Genomic DNA, 18,338 nt, shown 5'->3' with positions numbered 1-18,338 from the left:
CTGTTTCATCCAGTGTACTTGATGAAGATTATCACAAGAAACAAAACCTATTCGCACGGAAATCGGTTCCATTAGCTCATATCAAAACACAGATTTGATGACACCACTGATGGTTTTACATGTTTATCACATGGTAACTTTTCACTTTGACATGATTAAAACGATGCAGTTAGAATGTGTTAATTTGAAAATAATGTACTAAGTCTTTTTTAATAATAAGTTACAGGTTCCAAAGGCAATTATGAATGTGACTTTTTTACTTGGGCTAATTTTATTTTGATGCTCTCAAAGATTTTGCATATGATATATACCAGTTAGGGTTAGTTTGTATTGTTTGGGTTACTATAAAACTAATGTTCACAAAAGAAAATGTAAGTATTCACCATCTTACGGATTATCATACAGTTATAGGACATAAGTATTTTGTAGTGAAATTGAAGTCTCTGGTAACACTTAGTTATATTTTCTCTATTATAAAAGGACCAACAATATTCGATTCGAATGGTGGTGTTATCGAAGTAGGAAACAGAAACCTCTTACCCTATAAAAAAATTTGCATGAAACATCTATTTAAATTATTAACTATTTTCAAAATAAGCATAGCGACATGGAATAAAAAACTAAATAAAGGGTTTAAATGTAAGATTGTGGATATTTGATACATTTGAACTATCTGTTAAGGTACTTTGAAGTTAAAGTAAAGATGCTGCCATGGGTTTATATGGCGTCAATACAAAATTTCATCCTGGTATCTATGATAAGTTTATTCACTCTTCACGTGCAATCGTAATCAAACTTACAAGGGTGTCTGTGCGGCTGTTCAAAGCTACTAATCCACAGAATATGCCTATATCAATACAGGAATATGATCAGGTTGTGTCTGTTTTATGAACTTACCGTTTTGAATTCATCTTGGAGTTCGGTACGTCCAGTAGATATGCACAAAATCATTAGTCTTTTGGTTCACCCGATACAATACTTATTAGCTTCTTGAAGAAGAAAATTGTTAATGTTGTTAGTCTTCTTCAAGCTATAACAAAGTATACTGTATAGACCGCACAGTACGCTACGGTACATTATTAGCTTGAATTAGAAAGATGCACTTCGGTCCTAAACACGTTCGGAACGGTAACGTTATGTATCAGAGAGAGGCTGTACATGCGACGCCATATTGGTTGACTGCTGAAGTTGAAAAGGTAAAATGTTATTTAGTTTATCTGATTTTATCCACTGCTATGTAGTCTTTGGTCGTTTGCCCTCCTTGTGAAAGTTGTATGTGTCAGTCTAATGTAACACGTTTTTACGTTTTAAGTGTGTTTCTGGCCTATATATTGTATATTTTAAAGGCAAGGGCAAGACGGTATGTACAAATTTTATGAAGCATGCTTTTTTCTAGTCCAAATAATTATGCCGTCTAGGAAGGCTATTTTTGATATTGCTGTTAAACGTTGAAAAAGGAAATATATCAAAAAGCCTTACTAAAACGACATACTTACAATGACAAATTTGGACTAGCTTTTTAGTCCAAATAATTATGACGTCTGGCAAGGTTTTTTTTTTCTGGGACGCCTTCCTTCGAATATAGCCTTACCAGACGTCATATTTATTTTGACTTGGTTTTTTTTTCAATACTATATTTTAAAAAGCATTGAATTATACAATATTGTGCAATAGTCATTGAACAGTTAAAAGCTAAATTGAAGCTCCCACATCAGGCCCGTAGCCAGGAATTTCAAAAGGGGGGTTCGTTTGACTCAAAAACTCGACTTTAACAGTCACAATTCGAACAGAACATTGACTTTAATAGTGCTTATTTGTTTTCAAGGGGGGGTATGCACATGGGGGATATCCCACAAATGAGGGACTGTCCCCAGACTAGTCCAAATAATTATGACATCTTGAAAGCCTATTAATTTTTTTTTTTCATTTGAGCTTGACGCCTTACATGTATGTTGCAGGAAGGCTTCTGAGCAAAAATATAGAATAGCTTTCCTAGTTGTCATAATTATTTGGACTACATGTATCCCCAGACAATAAAACTTACCGCCATTACTGGATATTACACAGGTTCCAGTTAAATGTTAAATTTTAATGTAATAAAACAAAATATTTGATGCCACAAAAGTAAAGTGATTGTTGTATGTGTCAAAAGTTGAGGCATCCTGGATTAGCGATAAAGGTGCAATATTCATTTTGCTGTTGAAAAGAAATAGATCATCTTTTGCATTTTATGCTTAAGCCATTAAGTTTTAAGTCCATACAAATGTAAGTCTGTCCATCCATATGACTCTATGTCCTAAAGTTTCAATACAAATGTAAGTCTGTTCATGGATATGACTCTACGTCCTAAAGTTGGTTTCCATTCTTTAACAGACTAACTTCAGTTCGCCTCAAACAAATACTATGAAACTTCTAGTATACACAATGTTGATTACCTCAAAACACATATAATGCCTGGAGGTTATGTCTGAGTTTTTGTTGGGTCACTAATCGTTCTAGAGTTATGCTCGTATTAGAAATGAAAAAAAAATACTGAATTTTTGGACTTACATGAGTCAACTAACTCGTGATGGCATCCGTAAAATTTACAAATAGATGATTTCAACTTCACCATTTGGAACTCGTGATTTAATAGCTTCCTTGTGGGCAACAACCCTCTCTTAAGCTGCATCCAATAAAGCATTTTATTGTGCAATAATTGTAAAATCATAATTAGATATTGTGACTTTTTGTCCTTTGAATTTTATTGTTCTGCCAATTTTATAACTTTATGTGACCTGATATTTTATTGGACATGTTGGTCTGAGCTATATACATGTATTCTTTCATTATTTTTTTCAGGATTTAATATTATTTTGGTGAAGACTTTTATCAGAAGAAGCTACATATACATGAAGATGAATATCCTGAAGTGATTTTTTTTATCTTTTAATATCAATATATGTCTCATAGATATATAAAGAAAAGAAAATCACAGTTTACTTACATTGTTCACAAAGATGGAAAGAGTCAAAAGGTGACAAAATCCTTTAAACGTGAATCTGCAGGTGTCTCAACTGATACTGACCAGAGAGGTGAAACTACATGTACAGCAAATAATGATTTAAGTATTGATGGTGTCCAAATACGAGCACAGGAGGATAATGCCAGCAGTTGTTCTGCAAAATTAGAAGAAGAACATGTATCTTCATGTGACCAAAAAAGTAAGACATCCCCTTTTACCAGTAACCACTCCAAATAATTTAGTTTTTCATGGGTATCATATATTCATGTATACATAGATAAATAGGAAGATGTGGTTATGAGTGCCATTGAGACAAATCTCCATCCAAGTAACAATTTATAAAAGATAAACCATTATACATGTAGGTCAAGGTATGGCCTTCAACATATTAATGCTGTACCTAAACAATTTTTATGTATTTTACAATGTACATGTATATCACAGGTTAACATCAGCAATTTATTAGATGAATTTTGAAAATCATTGCTGATCATTTCCTTTAAAGAGAGTTATGCCTCTTTGAAACATTAATTTTAAAAAATTGCATCATGAAGGCACTCATTTCTACAATCTTTGCAAATTTTTATGAAACTCGCATGAATATCATAAAAAATATGAATTTGCAAGTGAGGCAGAATTTTCATTACAGGAAATGGATCCTACATATGTTCACAATGAATTTTGAGATAAATATAAGAAGATATGGTATGAGTGCCAAATAAACAACTCTCTATTTCTTTCTTTTCAAGTCACAATTTATAAAAAGTAAACTAGTATAGGTCTAAGTTCAGTCTTCAAAATGGCACTTTGGCTCACGCTGAACAGCAAGCATTGAAGGGCCCTAAAAATAAATATTGTAAAACCATTCAGACAGGAAAACTATCAAAAAAGAAACAAGAAACACTTGAACAACATCAATGCACAACTACTAACATCAGAATCCTGACTTAAAACAGGTGCAAATAATTGCAGCGGGTTCAAACACTTTAATGGTACATGTAGGCTTAATTTAAGTTGCTAATTACTCACATTCAAGTTAAACTAAATTTATAAGGAAAAGGAAAAAATAACCATTTCACTCTTTAAGTTAAATTGAGAGTGCATGTAGGTCAAAATTATAATCCAATGCTTAAATTAATGTCATTTCCTTGTATGTTTTTTCTTGTATTATATTCAATGCTTAAGTCATGCATCATTTATTTTGACAGAATATGAGAAGGCAAAGTACAAGAGACTGGAAAATTGGGCAGAAGTGAGCAAGAAGCTGTATAAGAAAGGTCTTCAAAAGCAATTTTTAACTGGCTCTACCTGCAAACAGTGCAACATTGATACAACCGACCTTTATAGATGCATTGATTGCATAAATTACCATGCTACCTGTCTGCCATGTTTGAAAAACCGCCATGAATTCCCTCATCTTCATATTTTTGAGAAGTGGATGGTAAGTGTTTGTCTGCTTTAATCCCATGCACAGAGATTTTGGTCTTTATTTCTTGATGAATTACAACCTTTATCATTAAGCTGATGATTTTTTTCATCATACACCTTAGCCTACAGACTTTATCTTTGGGTCAGAGTTCAACTTAATTATATAGTGACTGACATTTTCTGATTTGAAATTAGGTTCTAAATTTTCAGCCATCTCTGCCCTCATTTATAGTGACCACTACAGTTCTCAACACAGCTATTTGAAACACATTCCCTTTTCATAAATTTTTTAAATTGAGAATGGAAATGGGGAATGTGTCAAAGAGACAACAGCTGAAGGCCACCAACATGCATTGAGGACCAGTTATAATGGCAGGATAAATTATTGCATAACTTTTAACCACTATAAGAAGATGTTACTAACTTAATTTAATTTTGTCCCTCAAAGATCCAGGTCTTTAACGAGTAGGTTTTCATTGAATCTCATTTGATGTTATTTGTAACAGAAGGATCCTTTAAAAGAGATGGAAGCATCTCCTTGTTATGATGATACCTGCTGCCATTTAATTTGCCTTACATAATTTTTCTAGCATGGTACATTTATTGGATTTTCCTGTTCAACTCCCGTTTGGGAAGATGGTAGTCATCAGGAGTGTTCAACATCTTACCAGAAGGACATAGTTGTTGTTGATGATAAAGGTATGATACATGGGAATAGAATTGTAACTTACATGTACTATTCTTATAGGTGAATATTGTCAAAAATGGATGGAGTACATAATGATTAGGATGAAAAGGATACTTTTTTGAATATTTAATGCAAATATGAACTCAAGAAGATGTGGAATGGTAGCCAATTCTTACAACTCTCCACCAGATACCAAAAAACACGTTAACAACTACAGGTCACTATACAGCCTTTAACAATGAGCAAACCCCCATACTGCACAGCCAACATTAAAAGGCCACAAATTGACAAATGTAAAACAATTACATGATAAAACAAACGAGCAGTATGGTTTATGTTCATAACATTGAAACATTAAATAGAAAACAAATTGGATATTCAGTATATATATGAAAGTTTATATTTGGGTATCACAATTGTTTTATTGCAATCATCATCATGATCATTGTTCATACATCATTTGTACATTGTTGTCATACATTTTGTCATATGAGACATCTCTGTCAGTCTGAATTTTCTTCATGAATACATATATATATTCTAACCCAGCATTTAAGATATATTTTCAATTAATTTAACTTATTTATTACAGACTGCAAGATGGGAAATTTCTGTTACTTCATTGTAGTCTCTTCTTTTACAGGTAGACAACACATGAGGACTCTAGAGTTCTGTGCCTGTGAAGATGAGGCTGTTACTTTATTACAGTACGATTTGTGGCCATCTTCACCAAAGCATCCACGTCTAGCCTTTCATATCGATCTTTTAAGATGGCTGAATGGTCTATTACTTGAGTGTCAGGTTTCAGCCAAAGGCTTCTGTGAAGCACTGAAGGCTAGACAACCTAAGCTGTATAAGTTCCTTGTGACTAAGGAAGTAAGTTACTCTTATTTTACGGAATAGAGGAATAGAATAGTAAATTGATCATATCTTAGTTCACCCACAGTGTTTTTGCCAATTGCATACTGTGGGTACCAATTTTTGTGGATTTTGTAGGCGAAGGTTGACCACTAGATCAAATGTACAATGAATGACAAATTTTCTATAGATTTGTAACCAATCTTACAAAAATCACGAAATTTAATCTCTACGAATTTGTTAGTTTTCCTTGATCCACACAAAATCAAATGAAGCCACAGCATTTTAATGATAACATGATATGTTCTAAAAATGAGTTAAAAGGACACAGCATTAGATGATGATTAAAAAATAATTTTAAAACAGTTATGTCTACATAATACATTCAAGTAGTTAATATTTAATTAAAAAAAAACTAATACATATAATATTCCTTTTTTTATTAATAGGGAAAGGAAATATACAAACTGCTAATTAATGAAACCATCCATCAATTTCGGCAGTTTTTGTATTGTATGGATTATCCATCAGATCCAACCCTTGATAATGGATGTACCTGTCCAGCATGCTTTCAGGTAATTTTTCAGAAAATTCTGAACTTCAAGCAAGAATTGGTGATATATTTTTTATACATTTGTAAAAATGATACTTTAAGAACTTTTCTCTAATTCTTGGTCAATTTATCCCTTTCTGCACCTATTTTGTATAAAATAAAAATAATCAACATGTAGTTCGTTTGATATCAGTACTTCATTAGTTAAAATCTGATTATGACGTTGAATTTTCTTGCATTCTTTTGAATTTCCTATTGCGACAGCACCAAAAAAGGTGACCATGCTTGATGACGTCACATAGAAAGAACACATTTTTTTCCAGACAATTCATAAAGAAGAAATAAGTTTGCCTGCATAATGTTAGAAATTCATTAGAGAAACAGATTCCACCACCAAATCTTGTGTAATACCATATTTATCCACTCTTGACAGTTAAATTATAAATATTAAAACGCTTGGCCAAGCCTCGAGTTTTAAATTTGAAAATTTAACTGTTTCCAGTGGATAAATATCGTATTAAACTCGATGCAATGGTAGAATCTATATTTGTCTGTCATTTTACTGCCCTTTGAAGGAAATCTTGGATTTTTTTTTTGTATACCACAGCATTCCAAAATTTAAATGAATTATTTTTCAAAAATTGTATTATTGATTTCAGTAGTATTTATTTTTAGTGTGAGACCAAGATCTTTTGTTTTGATGCTGACTTTCAATTGGTAAGAAAGACATCATCTGGTCAGCAATGGTTGTCCCCAAAGCACCAAGAGCGGTTTTTTTTAGACCAGAAAGAGGTGGACAGCTTTATGTGTACATATAACAACTCACCTGTTGATAATGTAAGTACAACTGTAAACCTTATATCAATTGTTCAGTGTACCAAAAAGTCAGATATGTGGCTTGCATTTCCATAATGTTCATATTATGAATTTTTATATTGGACATCCAGAATATCAAATTGCTTTCCTTGATGTACAATCAAGAAGTAGGTATACAAACTTTATGTCTTCACTTTCAAACCCGCAAATTATATATTTGCTGATGTTGTGAAGATTGTTTTCCTTTTTTTTATTGTTTGAAGTATAACATTAAAGGGAATTAGGTGTCAAGTTCATGTTCACCATTTGACTCAAATTCTCAACATTCTAAGTGAATCAAATTAAAAAGAGTCGGAGGTAACAATTAAAAATGCATAAGTATTAGTATTTTATGTGTATTTTTGTCTAGAAAAAAAAAACAATTATTAAACAATGGAACAACCTCTAAAGATTGCTGACAGTCATATATCTGAATGTAAACATAAGTATAGATAAGAATAGATTTCAAGCAATCACAAATGGATTTTTCCCCTCTTATTTTTTTTTATAATATAGGTTAAAACAATATGTAAATCCTTACTTATGTTTAGGGTTGGGGTGCCAAATGGGGGAAAAATCAGCTTTTATTAACACTTGAAAAAAAAAGAATTAAATCGAAGCTTATGCCTCTTTTTGATGATAATTTAATTGATATAGAAGGATTTTTATTTTCATTATTTTTTATTTCTTGGCATTAGGACTGCAGTGATTTTCAAGCCGGAAGCAACATTAGATCAAAAGCAAAGAATAAAAAGCTTTCAGAGACAGCTGTGTTTGGAGCAACATGTAGACACGATTATCCACAGAAGTTCTTTAGTCTAAAACATGGAGAACGGTATTTAACTATCATCTCTCAGTTATCCTACATATCTATACTTTTAAGTCTTCAATTTTATTTTTTAAACCTTTGCTAATGCACTAAGTAGAAAAGTTATACATAAGTTGTCTTTAAAAAATACCATTAATAAGGTTTTGAGCTGCAGACAATATGTTATATGTATTTAGATATTTGTATTTTGTTTTTTAGACTTGGATATGCAGTGTATTTGATGAAGTTGCTTCTCAGTGAGAACAATGGACAGAAGATGCATGTCTCCTATGATATAGCTTGCCTATTGAAGAAGCATTTGCAGGTAATATTGAGCCATTAACATGTATGAAACTTATAGATACATGTATAAGAAGATGTGATACAAGTGCCAATGAGATATCTCTCTATCCAAGTCACAATGTGTAAAAAAAATATACCATTATAGGTCATAGATTATTACCAATGCTGAAATATTTTAAAGAATTGTTAAGAACGATCGCTATTCAGTTTCAAAATAACAAGCTTTACATAACATTATTAGATATTGGTAGGTGATTAACGAAGGAACCAAGAGAGCAAAAAAATATACATGTTCTTGTTTTTGAGATGAAATTGAAATTTTGTGGGGGGGGGGGGGGGGGGGGGGGTAAAAATGTTCTCTCTTGATCATTCATAGCTTTTAACATTTAGAAGTTTAAGTTCTCAAAAACTATTAAAAAAAATCAAAGATTTTATATAACTTTTACAGATGACTTATTATTAGATATATGTTAAAGATTTATGAAAAGAAAAATAGTTAAAAAAAATTCAAGTCATTCAAATGGATAAAACCAGAAATTCCAAAATATGGCAAGCGTTCATTCTGTTATGGTCTATGTGCCTGCATTTACTTTTCCAGCTCACATTCTCAAATATGGACTAGGAGCTCTATTATATATAATGTTGCACTTCACCTTATTTACTCCTTTAAATATACATGTAGTTTTTGAAAGTTGCAAGGTTTTTTTTTCAAACTTTACAAGTAAAAAAGAACAATTAATATTACTTCAAAAAAATGCTTTTGTTTGTAGTGATTATGCAATGTTATTTTTTATAATAGGTTGTTGGGGGGAAAACAAATCAAATTATTTACTAAATTTGTGTTTCAGAAAAATGGTCATGAAGATATTCTGAAGAAAGTATCATTTTCTATACCAATATTCCACTGTTATGGGCATGGTGTTCCATGTCAGGTAATTTGTCATATCATTTACTTCTATTTTCAAGGTGAGAAAGGCAGATGAAAAATTCACTTTAATGTTTTAGAAAGAAAATATTTGTGGTGTCTTTCCTTTTTAACAAATTTAAATTTTCAATAAAGTTTGATCTGGAAGAAATTTCACTCAATATGATTCTGTTCTAATTGTATTTTCATGTTCAATCGTTATTAATCAATAAAAAAAAAATGAAAATTACTGGTGTTTGTTGTCAGCAAAAAAAGGGTCTTGATTTCCTTCAATTATGATTAATTACTGTATTTGTATGTTAATTTTGGTCCCTTAACAGAATAACTATTAATAGGGATGCTGATGAAGCAATTATTAAAGTAATGGGATGAGGATAAAAGATATTTTAAACAAATATATCAACAGATGAACAGTAGATCTTGTGGCCTATGTTTATCAGACCAAAAAAATCATAAAACTTGGGAATTCCAGCGAGAGTATAATTTAGATAAATGCATTTTTTTTTACAGATTTTGTATGGACCCAGAAGAACTAAAAATCTTGGGTTGACAGATGGAGAAGGGATAGAGAGGCTTTGGTCATATCTTGGCAAGTTTTCATCTATAACTAAAGAGATGTCCCCAGAAAACCGAACTGATTTATTGACAGATGGCTTGATTTATTATGGACAGAAGATTAAAGACAAGTTAGGTAATTTCTAATAGTTGATCTCGAATCAGATAGACCGAAAGAACATTAAAACTCAAATGTGGAAAAAAGCAAAACATGTAATGTGTTGCTTCTGAAAGGTGTATGTATGTGCCCAGCAATTAGTTAGGTGATTAAACTCGTACAGTTTTTTTTACAGCCATGCTGCAATGGAGAGGGCGTTAAGTGTTACCCTTGTCTTTATGTACATCCAAACTTTAGTATGCCTCAACCAAAAGTTTTTTAACATAATGCTCATGACCACTAATACAGATTAAAAAAAAAATTGAATTCGTTGGTATTTTGGTTGCCTCATTTTTACCATTGTTGAGTCATGTCCCTTTATAATGTGGTCATCATCTGTGTCCATTGACAAGTCTTTTATTCTTAACTTCTGTGATATGCTAAATCTAACTGTGTTATTATTGGACCATAATGGGTAAATCTAACTGTGTTATTATTGGACCATAATAGGTAAATGTTAGAACCCAATGTTTTGTCAAAATTTTAAATATAGGCAAGTAATCAGTTTTCCACACTTTTTTGTAAGGCTTGACTTTATATTTTTGTGAAATAGTTCAACCATACAAGTAATAGATCAGGTTGTGTTCCAATACAATTAATTTTTAACTGGCACAGGACTATGTATTTCTATGCAGTTTTCTCAGAATGCTTGTTTATATTGTGTTTTTTAGGTGACACTCTTGTATCAAAGTATAAAAGAGCATCAAAATTAGAGGAGAACAGTAACACTTCATTGCTAGAAATGTTATCTTCATTTCCAGGTAAAGTTTATGGGTAAAAGATTAATCTAGATATAAGAAGATGTGGTATGAGTGCCAATTCGACAAATCTCCATCCAAGTCACAATTTGTAAGAGAAAACCATAATACGTCAAAGTACATCTTCAACACTTTAAGGCACCCAACAGCTATCTATAATGGGCCCAGAAAATGTATTTTTAGTTATGGTCAAATTGAGTGCATGCATTAACCTTTTAAATTTCTAAACCATGAAAAACTATTTGATAAAAGAATATTTAGTTAATTGAAGCATGCAATTGGCTATTTTGAAGGATGTATGGCATCAATACTTAATTGTGTCATTATGATGTGTTAATAATAGTTTGTACATTCTTCATATTTTGTTCCAGTCATCATTTTGGCTTACAATTATGCTTATGAGAGTCTTTTCTAGGAGTAGATTGTAGTATTCATATGATAACAGGAGTGGAAAACAGTTTTAACCAAAAAAAAATTCTTTATCTTTTTGTTGATTGATTTTGTTCAATTATTGTGCTGCTGTAATGATAATATCATTGGCTTTAAAAAAAAATATAAAATTAACTTTCCCAATTCAACTTTTCACATTGAATCAGGGGATCAGTAACACCATCTACCACTTACTCTTTAAAGTTGTTGGGAAAAAATGAAGACAATTATGAGATTATTAAAGATCAAATGCATAGAAATATTTTCTTTTAAGATTGGACGTTTAGGGCTATTGCAAACCATCTTCCATTAGGCCTGATTTTAAAAGTTCCTTTAAGATAGTGATAGTGCTAAGTGGTTTCTTTAAACTTGATATAAGCAATTTCTTATTATAGATGGTGAAGCTGACATGGACATAGTTGAGGAATGGGTGAATGAAGAAAAGACATCTATCTTGTCCAGATTGCAGAACAGTTCAAATGAATCTGAATGTAAATATCCCATTTTTCATATAATGATAATTATTAGTGAATACCAGTTTCATTATATCATCCTTAAAATAAAATGTTACGGGTTAAAGATGTTTTTTTAGACACGATTATAATTCACTTTTACATCTTGTTGATTGTAAGAGATTTCTAAAAAGTATATATATGATCTTTCATTTATTCAACTAAAAAATTGAATGTTCAGTCTAGTGTTTCTTTTTTTCAGATGTTCTTAGCAAGACAGATATTTATGCTTTGGATCTGCAGAAATATTATAGAATAAGGTACTATCATAACATAAAGGACCATGAACTGTCATAGAGGAGAGTTCTTGATATCATTTTCTCGGGTGGTCCTTGAGGGAAATAGGATAGTTTGTAATAAAAATAAAACTGACCATGGAATAGATGTACTCCTAAAATAATGTCTGTTTTTTTTTTAAATCTTCATTTATTTAAACTGTGGAGTGCATTAACCCTAAAGCCAACTCGCATGGTATAAATATATTTCTCTTTCATCAAAAGTTTCATTTCTGCAAATTTGTTGGTTAGTTTAAGTAAACAATGACATCAAAGCACTATATTGTGTCAGAGTAGGGTTACTTTTACATTTGTTCTAAATTGGAGAGAGAAATATGCGATCTGACACCTATTTATCCCATTTTCCAAACAAATGGTGGCAATACATTGATGTTTCTTTTTGTATTTAATATTGTCAAAACAGAGATTGACTTCACATATGAACATTTTATGATCTTGAGTTTTCTCAAGATCGCAAGTTGTTGAAAGTAATGTTTCAGTATATATATATGAACTTTCTGATAAAAAAACTGCACATTTTGAAATCATAGCCTCGGCATTATTTTCAATGCGGAAACTTAAGTGTTGGCAACAGATAAAATTTATACTATATTTTTTTCATGTTTTTGTTTGTAAATTTGTATTTTCCTTTGTGAACATGCTATAGTCTCTTCTTGCTAAGCTGAAAATTCTCTTCAGTAAAATTATTTTGTATTTGTAGATGTGATGGAAATGAGGAAGATCTCTCAAGGTATAGCAATTGAATATAGTAAATTGTGTTTTTTTTTATAAAAAGACATAGGAAACATACTACAAAATCGCAACCATATATTTTTTTTAAATTCACTCATCAAAGAAATATTTTAATTAAAACGAAAGTTTGTTCTTTTTTTTTCGATTTTAGCGGAAGCAGAAATAAACATAACTTTGATGTATTTAAAACATTAATTCTGATTACCATTACTAATTAAACTTTATGGTATGTTTGTTTGATTTAAGAATATATTTAGGGGTTTAAATTGCCTTTCATGCGTACCATATATGTTTTAATGGAACAGAGGATTTATGTGAAATATTAATCTATTTTTTCAGGTTGGAAAAGAAGTTATCTGCTTATGAAAATAAGAACAAGATGAAAAGAATTGATAAAGACGGTGAGACTTTCATATCTTGTTTGAAAGTAGCAAAGACCAAGGAAAAGAAGCTAGCACTGACTACAATTCGCCAGCAGGTTTCAGAGAAACAGTATCTGTTGAAACTAATAAGGAAATATGCAAGTAAGGATCAATTAAATGTTGTTTAGGCTATTGCAGCGTTGTTTAAGGGGTTTTGAAAGGTGCTAATTATTAAACCCATTTGCATTTGATTTTAATCTATTTAGTATACAGATTTGTTAAAAAAGGAAAATCCTACATTTAATTATGACTGGTTCCTTCCCACCACTGGTATCTAAAAAACATATATATCATGTTTTACTTTTCAAGCAATAGGCTAAAAGAAATATATGTCTTGTAGTTAATAATTATTATATTAAAAGAGAGTGTGTTTATTTTTTTTTTTTATATTTACTGTACTTGGCAATAATTGAGATTTAATAACTCATAATAAGCAGTGTTTAAATATCTTCATTTCTATTTTCATTCTAATCCTTGTTAACTAAATTATTATTTTTTTATTTAGAGGGGCAAGCAATTTACCATCGACTTTCGAAACAGCTTAAGTGTGTCATTAAAAAAGAAAAGAAGTCAATTGACGGATACAACAAAATAGGAGAGCCCTGTTTTAACATGCCTCTGATTATTTGCTCTGATGATGTAAATACTGTTGAGAGCGAGATTTTCAATTGCCTAGGACAGAATGAAGGAAGCTCCAGGATACCATCAGTATTGAAACAGGAAATTGTCCAGTTGAAATGCCTTGTCACCAGATGTCAGGAAGAGAAAGAACTCCTGAAACAAGAAATGTCCTCGACTTTGAATTGGTACCAGGATCAACTTGTGAAATTAAGGAGAAGGTTGGGAGAGCTTGATACTTCTGGGAGTTTCTCACATCTTATACGAGAAGGAATGTACTTGGAAATGTTAATTACTCATTTGAGTAATCTTTTCCAAGAATACATTGGGGATACATTTACTCCTCTACCTTTAATTTTAACAGAAAATGTAATGTCAGATGACCACAAAAAAATGTCTGAAATGTTGGCTTACCTGGCATCTGTTGAAGATTTATTAGTAGATGGAGATAGTGACAGTGATATAGAAAGTGACAGTGAAGATGAGAGTGACTGTGAGACCGAATTAGCTTAAAAAGTACATTTTAAATCCTTTTTTTTTGGTTTATGATATATAATTAAAAATTTGCTTTATAAACTCATAATTTTCAACAGATTTTTTGCTAATTGATTCAACATAGCTGATACCTAATGTTCAATATGAGAAAGTTATTTAACATTTTGGTATAAACTGAAGTATCAAACGATAAACTCAAGAAAAAAGGAATTAGTTATTTGTCTGTAAATTATTGTTTAAATAAAGAAATATATAAACTACAGTATTTGTTAAAGATGTCTAACTTTGAAATTGAGAATAAGCCTTTTAAGAATTTATTGGAAAAAACTTTAAAGAGTTTGTCAAATTCATGGTCACCGATTTAACTCAAATTCTCATATTTTTTTTATAACAATGTACTTCATTTATCAAAACTATCAAAAATTTTAAGTCAACACTTTACAGAGCATAGGGTCAATAATGTGTAGTTTAATTTTGTGAATATCTTAGTCAAGACTACATCTAATAAACTATCAAGTTGACCTTAGATGACCATATAAGCGATGTTAACATAAATATAGATACAAATATATTAAGCCAACTCTTTTTCTTAGATTTTTAAAGGTCTGTTTAATTTTATTATATAGATTAAAAATATATTTTTCTTATCATTTTTACCTGTTTAAAATAAATGGTAGGTCAAATCACTCATCAATTGATTCACCTTTGTTTCACTTTCAATGTTGACATTCTTTTCCTTTTAATAACCAGTACACATACAATGCATGTGTTGTCTATTACTAGTTTAGGGGTTAAATTGAAGTTCTCATGAATAGATTTAATGAGGTGGAAATTGCAAGTGAATAATTCATAATCAATGTTATTTAGCTTCATTTGTCAAAATTGACTCATTTTATACAGGTTTGATCCTGTATGATCATGTATTTACATTTTGATAAATAAAAAAATCCATATGGACTATTTTTTACCTGATTAAATCAAATATGTAATGAAAAATACAATGTTATGCGCTAATTTTTGAGTAAAATGAGGTTGAAATTTTGTTTATCTGCTCAAAAATCAGATTTGTGGCCGTATTTTTGCTTTTAAAAGAAAGACATAACAACTTGCTATATATTTATTAAATTTATAAAAATAGTACTATTTACATTTTCATGAAAATAGGCATTTTAAAACAGTGCATGAACTTGTTTTCAAGTTAAATAAGTTTGAATGATAAAAATCTGTCAAAAATTGAATCTTTTCCCTACAAGTCATAGTTTAACGTAGCGAAATTAACAATTTATGTTAGCAACGTCATTACCTCTCCTGTAAATGTATGGTACCCTTAAAACGAATAATTTTTTCAGTTCTATTATTGATTGAACAAAAACAAATCATACTTAAGATTTCTCATCTATCTCGTAGCTAATGTCCCTTTAAAGATAGATCTTATTTTTTTAGTCATAATGATTGGCTTGTATTCAGATTATGTTTTAACAAAAAAAAAGTTATATACTGTGGATTCATTATTATTCGTTTGATACCAATTTTCGTTGATTTCGTGGGTAGAGGGGCACCACGAATTAAATTGTTCAACGAATTAAGAATTTTCTATAGGAATATATACAGAATTTGTCAAAACCATGATATCAAATCTCCACGAAAATGCAAGTTTTCCTCAATCCACAAAAATTGGTACCCAGGAAAATAAATGAATCTCCAGTATAATTTCAATTGAGTGAAATACTGAAATAACTTTTAGCTTCATATATCAGAGATTTGAAACTTATTTTATGATTTGGTGGTATCTTTACACTGGTGGCTTTATTATTATTAATTAAAATCAATAGAGATGAGTCCTGTCAGTATAGAAAGTCCCTGGTTGATAGTTCTTAATTGATTCTTCTACATTTGTACACTGTGATGTTTATTGCTGTATTATTTATCAAATATATATAAATTGTTATAAAATCTTGTACCCTTAACAGGCCCTGTGATCTGGCAAATTAAAATATTATATTCTATTCTATTCTTGTTACAAAAACTTTCACGATTTAGATTATCAATCACCATTTATTTGGCTTATGTCCAATGAAGATAGTCACATTTTTAATCAAGTAAGCAATTTAATTAATAATTTAAATGTTGTTCGAAAACAACTATTAGAAACTTAATGAGTTTATATATTTTATATATTTGTACAAATTAAGATATTTGTAAAGCTTCTTTTTGTAAATGTAGGATCATGAAAGCACCAGGGGAAAAAAACAGAATATTGAATTTCAGTCTCCTATATTTTTTAGGATCACTGTATTTGTCAAAGTTGAAACATGATACATTTTATAAATACACATTAGTATGTGTTTCTTGTCATTTTCAATTGTCTTTTCATTGTAATCATTGATTTAATTGTATTCAAATAATTGTTATCATTGTACCAAATTTAACTTGTGATTATTCTGCCTGTTATGGGCGTCTTTAATTGACAATAAAATAGATTTGATTTGATTTGATTTGTTGTATAAAACTGTCAGGTGAGTGAAAAAAAGAGTAGTACATAATTGAGTTACTGGAAGTCTGAAATTCACCTAGAAACTATCATATTGCGAGTTCAACAACTAAAAGTTACAAATGGTTGTAATATCAAAAGATAAAACACATCAAGTTAATGGAAAACAACTCAAATTCCTAACTGGGTACAGGCATTCCTTTTCCTTGCTTACAACGAGAGAGATACATTATAAAACCTGGTTTTATAGATGGTCTAACCTCTTACTTTAATGACAGTACCTTAGAATTACATTATATTGACAAGAATGTGTAAATCAGACATAATTGGTAAAAATGATCAAAATAAACAAGGAAGAAAAAAATGGCATATAGACAATGCACATTAGCAAAAATGATCAAGGCACAGCACATTTGCGGGATGATAAAGTACAGGATTAAAAATTTTGCATTTTGTCTTCAGACTACAAAAGACTTGTACTCATCAGTGACGCTGATACAAAAATTCATGGCAGAAACTGTTTGGAAAATTATTTCTATAAGGCGTGTAAGAAGGGACTTTACACTCGGTTGACTCCCAACTATAAATTGTTGCTTCATGCTGATAAGCCATCCTACATGGCCACAAGTTCAGAACTCAGTAAATATAATAAGTTGATGTACAAAGTAACATGACAATGAACTTTTCCTTCAATGTGTTATATACCTCTACAGGACTTTCATGTAAACAGATTTTGATGCTTATCTGAGTGCATTCAAATATCTTAATCTGCAAGTACAAATTATAAAGCCAAATACTGTCCATAATATTGACTATGTATCATGAAATATTTTTACTAGTCATTTGTCCAGAGAAGGACAAAATTTCATTGTGGAATTTTCTATGTATAAAGACAATATTTAGCTTATGAATAAGATCAACTTTGTCCTGTTGCAAGGAGGCTATATTTTGTGTGTATAAAGACATTTCATAGACGAATTGTCATTTAATTGTGTCTCATGAAAGTAGGTTATTATACAAATATATCATGCTTACAAGGGGTATTTGCCAAAAATACCGGTTGAGAGGTACAAATTTCCAGAGCCGATAGGCGAGTGAAATTTGATTACCTCGAAACCGTATTTTTGGCAAATACCCCTTGTAAGCATGATATAATTGTTTAATTCCACCGAATGTTCAACCTCTTTCAAATGATGTTTTTTATCCTTAAAATATTTCATCTGGAACCGTATATTTAAAATGACCATGAATTTGGCATATTAGAATCGAAATAATTCATTGAGTTATTTTTAGACACGGTGTTCCCCATCTGCCATGGTATTTGCTAGGGTATTCCCCATCTGCCATGGTATTTGCTAGCAAATACCCCGGCACATGGAATTCCCTAATGACAAATACCCCGGCAGAGAAAAGAAATTCTCAATACATAGAAATTGGTAAAAAATACCATG

At 30.7% G+C, this 18,338-nt stretch overlaps 1 protein-coding gene across 3 annotated transcripts; it reads left to right on the top strand.

Annotated features, from left to right (window-relative positions):
- The first annotated feature begins 970 nt into the window (after window positions 1–970).
- On the top strand, window positions 971–16,857 carry LOC134707808 (uncharacterized). Of its 3 annotated transcripts, none has more exons than XM_063567855.1 (17): window positions 971–1,196; window positions 2,842–3,203; window positions 4,213–4,445; window positions 5,023–5,131; window positions 5,764–5,996; window positions 6,428–6,553; window positions 7,207–7,368; window positions 8,085–8,221; window positions 8,414–8,519; window positions 9,346–9,429; window positions 9,933–10,113; window positions 10,806–10,895; window positions 11,717–11,812; window positions 12,036–12,093; window positions 12,830–12,859; window positions 13,201–13,385; window positions 13,789–16,857. In XM_063567855.1, the coding sequence occupies exons 2-17, from the start codon at window positions 2,942–2,944 to the stop codon at window positions 14,412–14,414; spliced, it is 2,718 nt and encodes a 905-aa protein (XP_063423925.1). In that variant the 5' UTR covers window positions 971–1,196; window positions 2,842–2,941; the 3' UTR covers window positions 14,415–16,857. The 3 variants fall into 3 exon arrangements, with proteins under 3 accessions (XP_063423925.1, XP_063423926.1, XP_063423924.1); XM_063567856.1 differs by having other exon boundaries at window positions 971–1,360; XM_063567854.1 differs by having other exon boundaries at window positions 971–3,203.
- The last annotated feature ends 1,481 nt before the right edge of the window (window positions 16,858–18,338 follow it).

This window comes from Mytilus trossulus, chromosome 2 (genome assembly GCF_036588685.1).
Source record: "Mytilus trossulus isolate FHL-02 chromosome 2, PNRI_Mtr1.1.1.hap1, whole genome shotgun sequence".
Taxonomy (NCBI): domain Eukaryota; kingdom Metazoa; phylum Mollusca; class Bivalvia; order Mytilida; family Mytilidae; genus Mytilus; species Mytilus trossulus.
The sequence above is the reverse complement of the archived record's forward strand: the minus strand, read 5'-3'. Positions and strand labels throughout refer to the sequence as shown.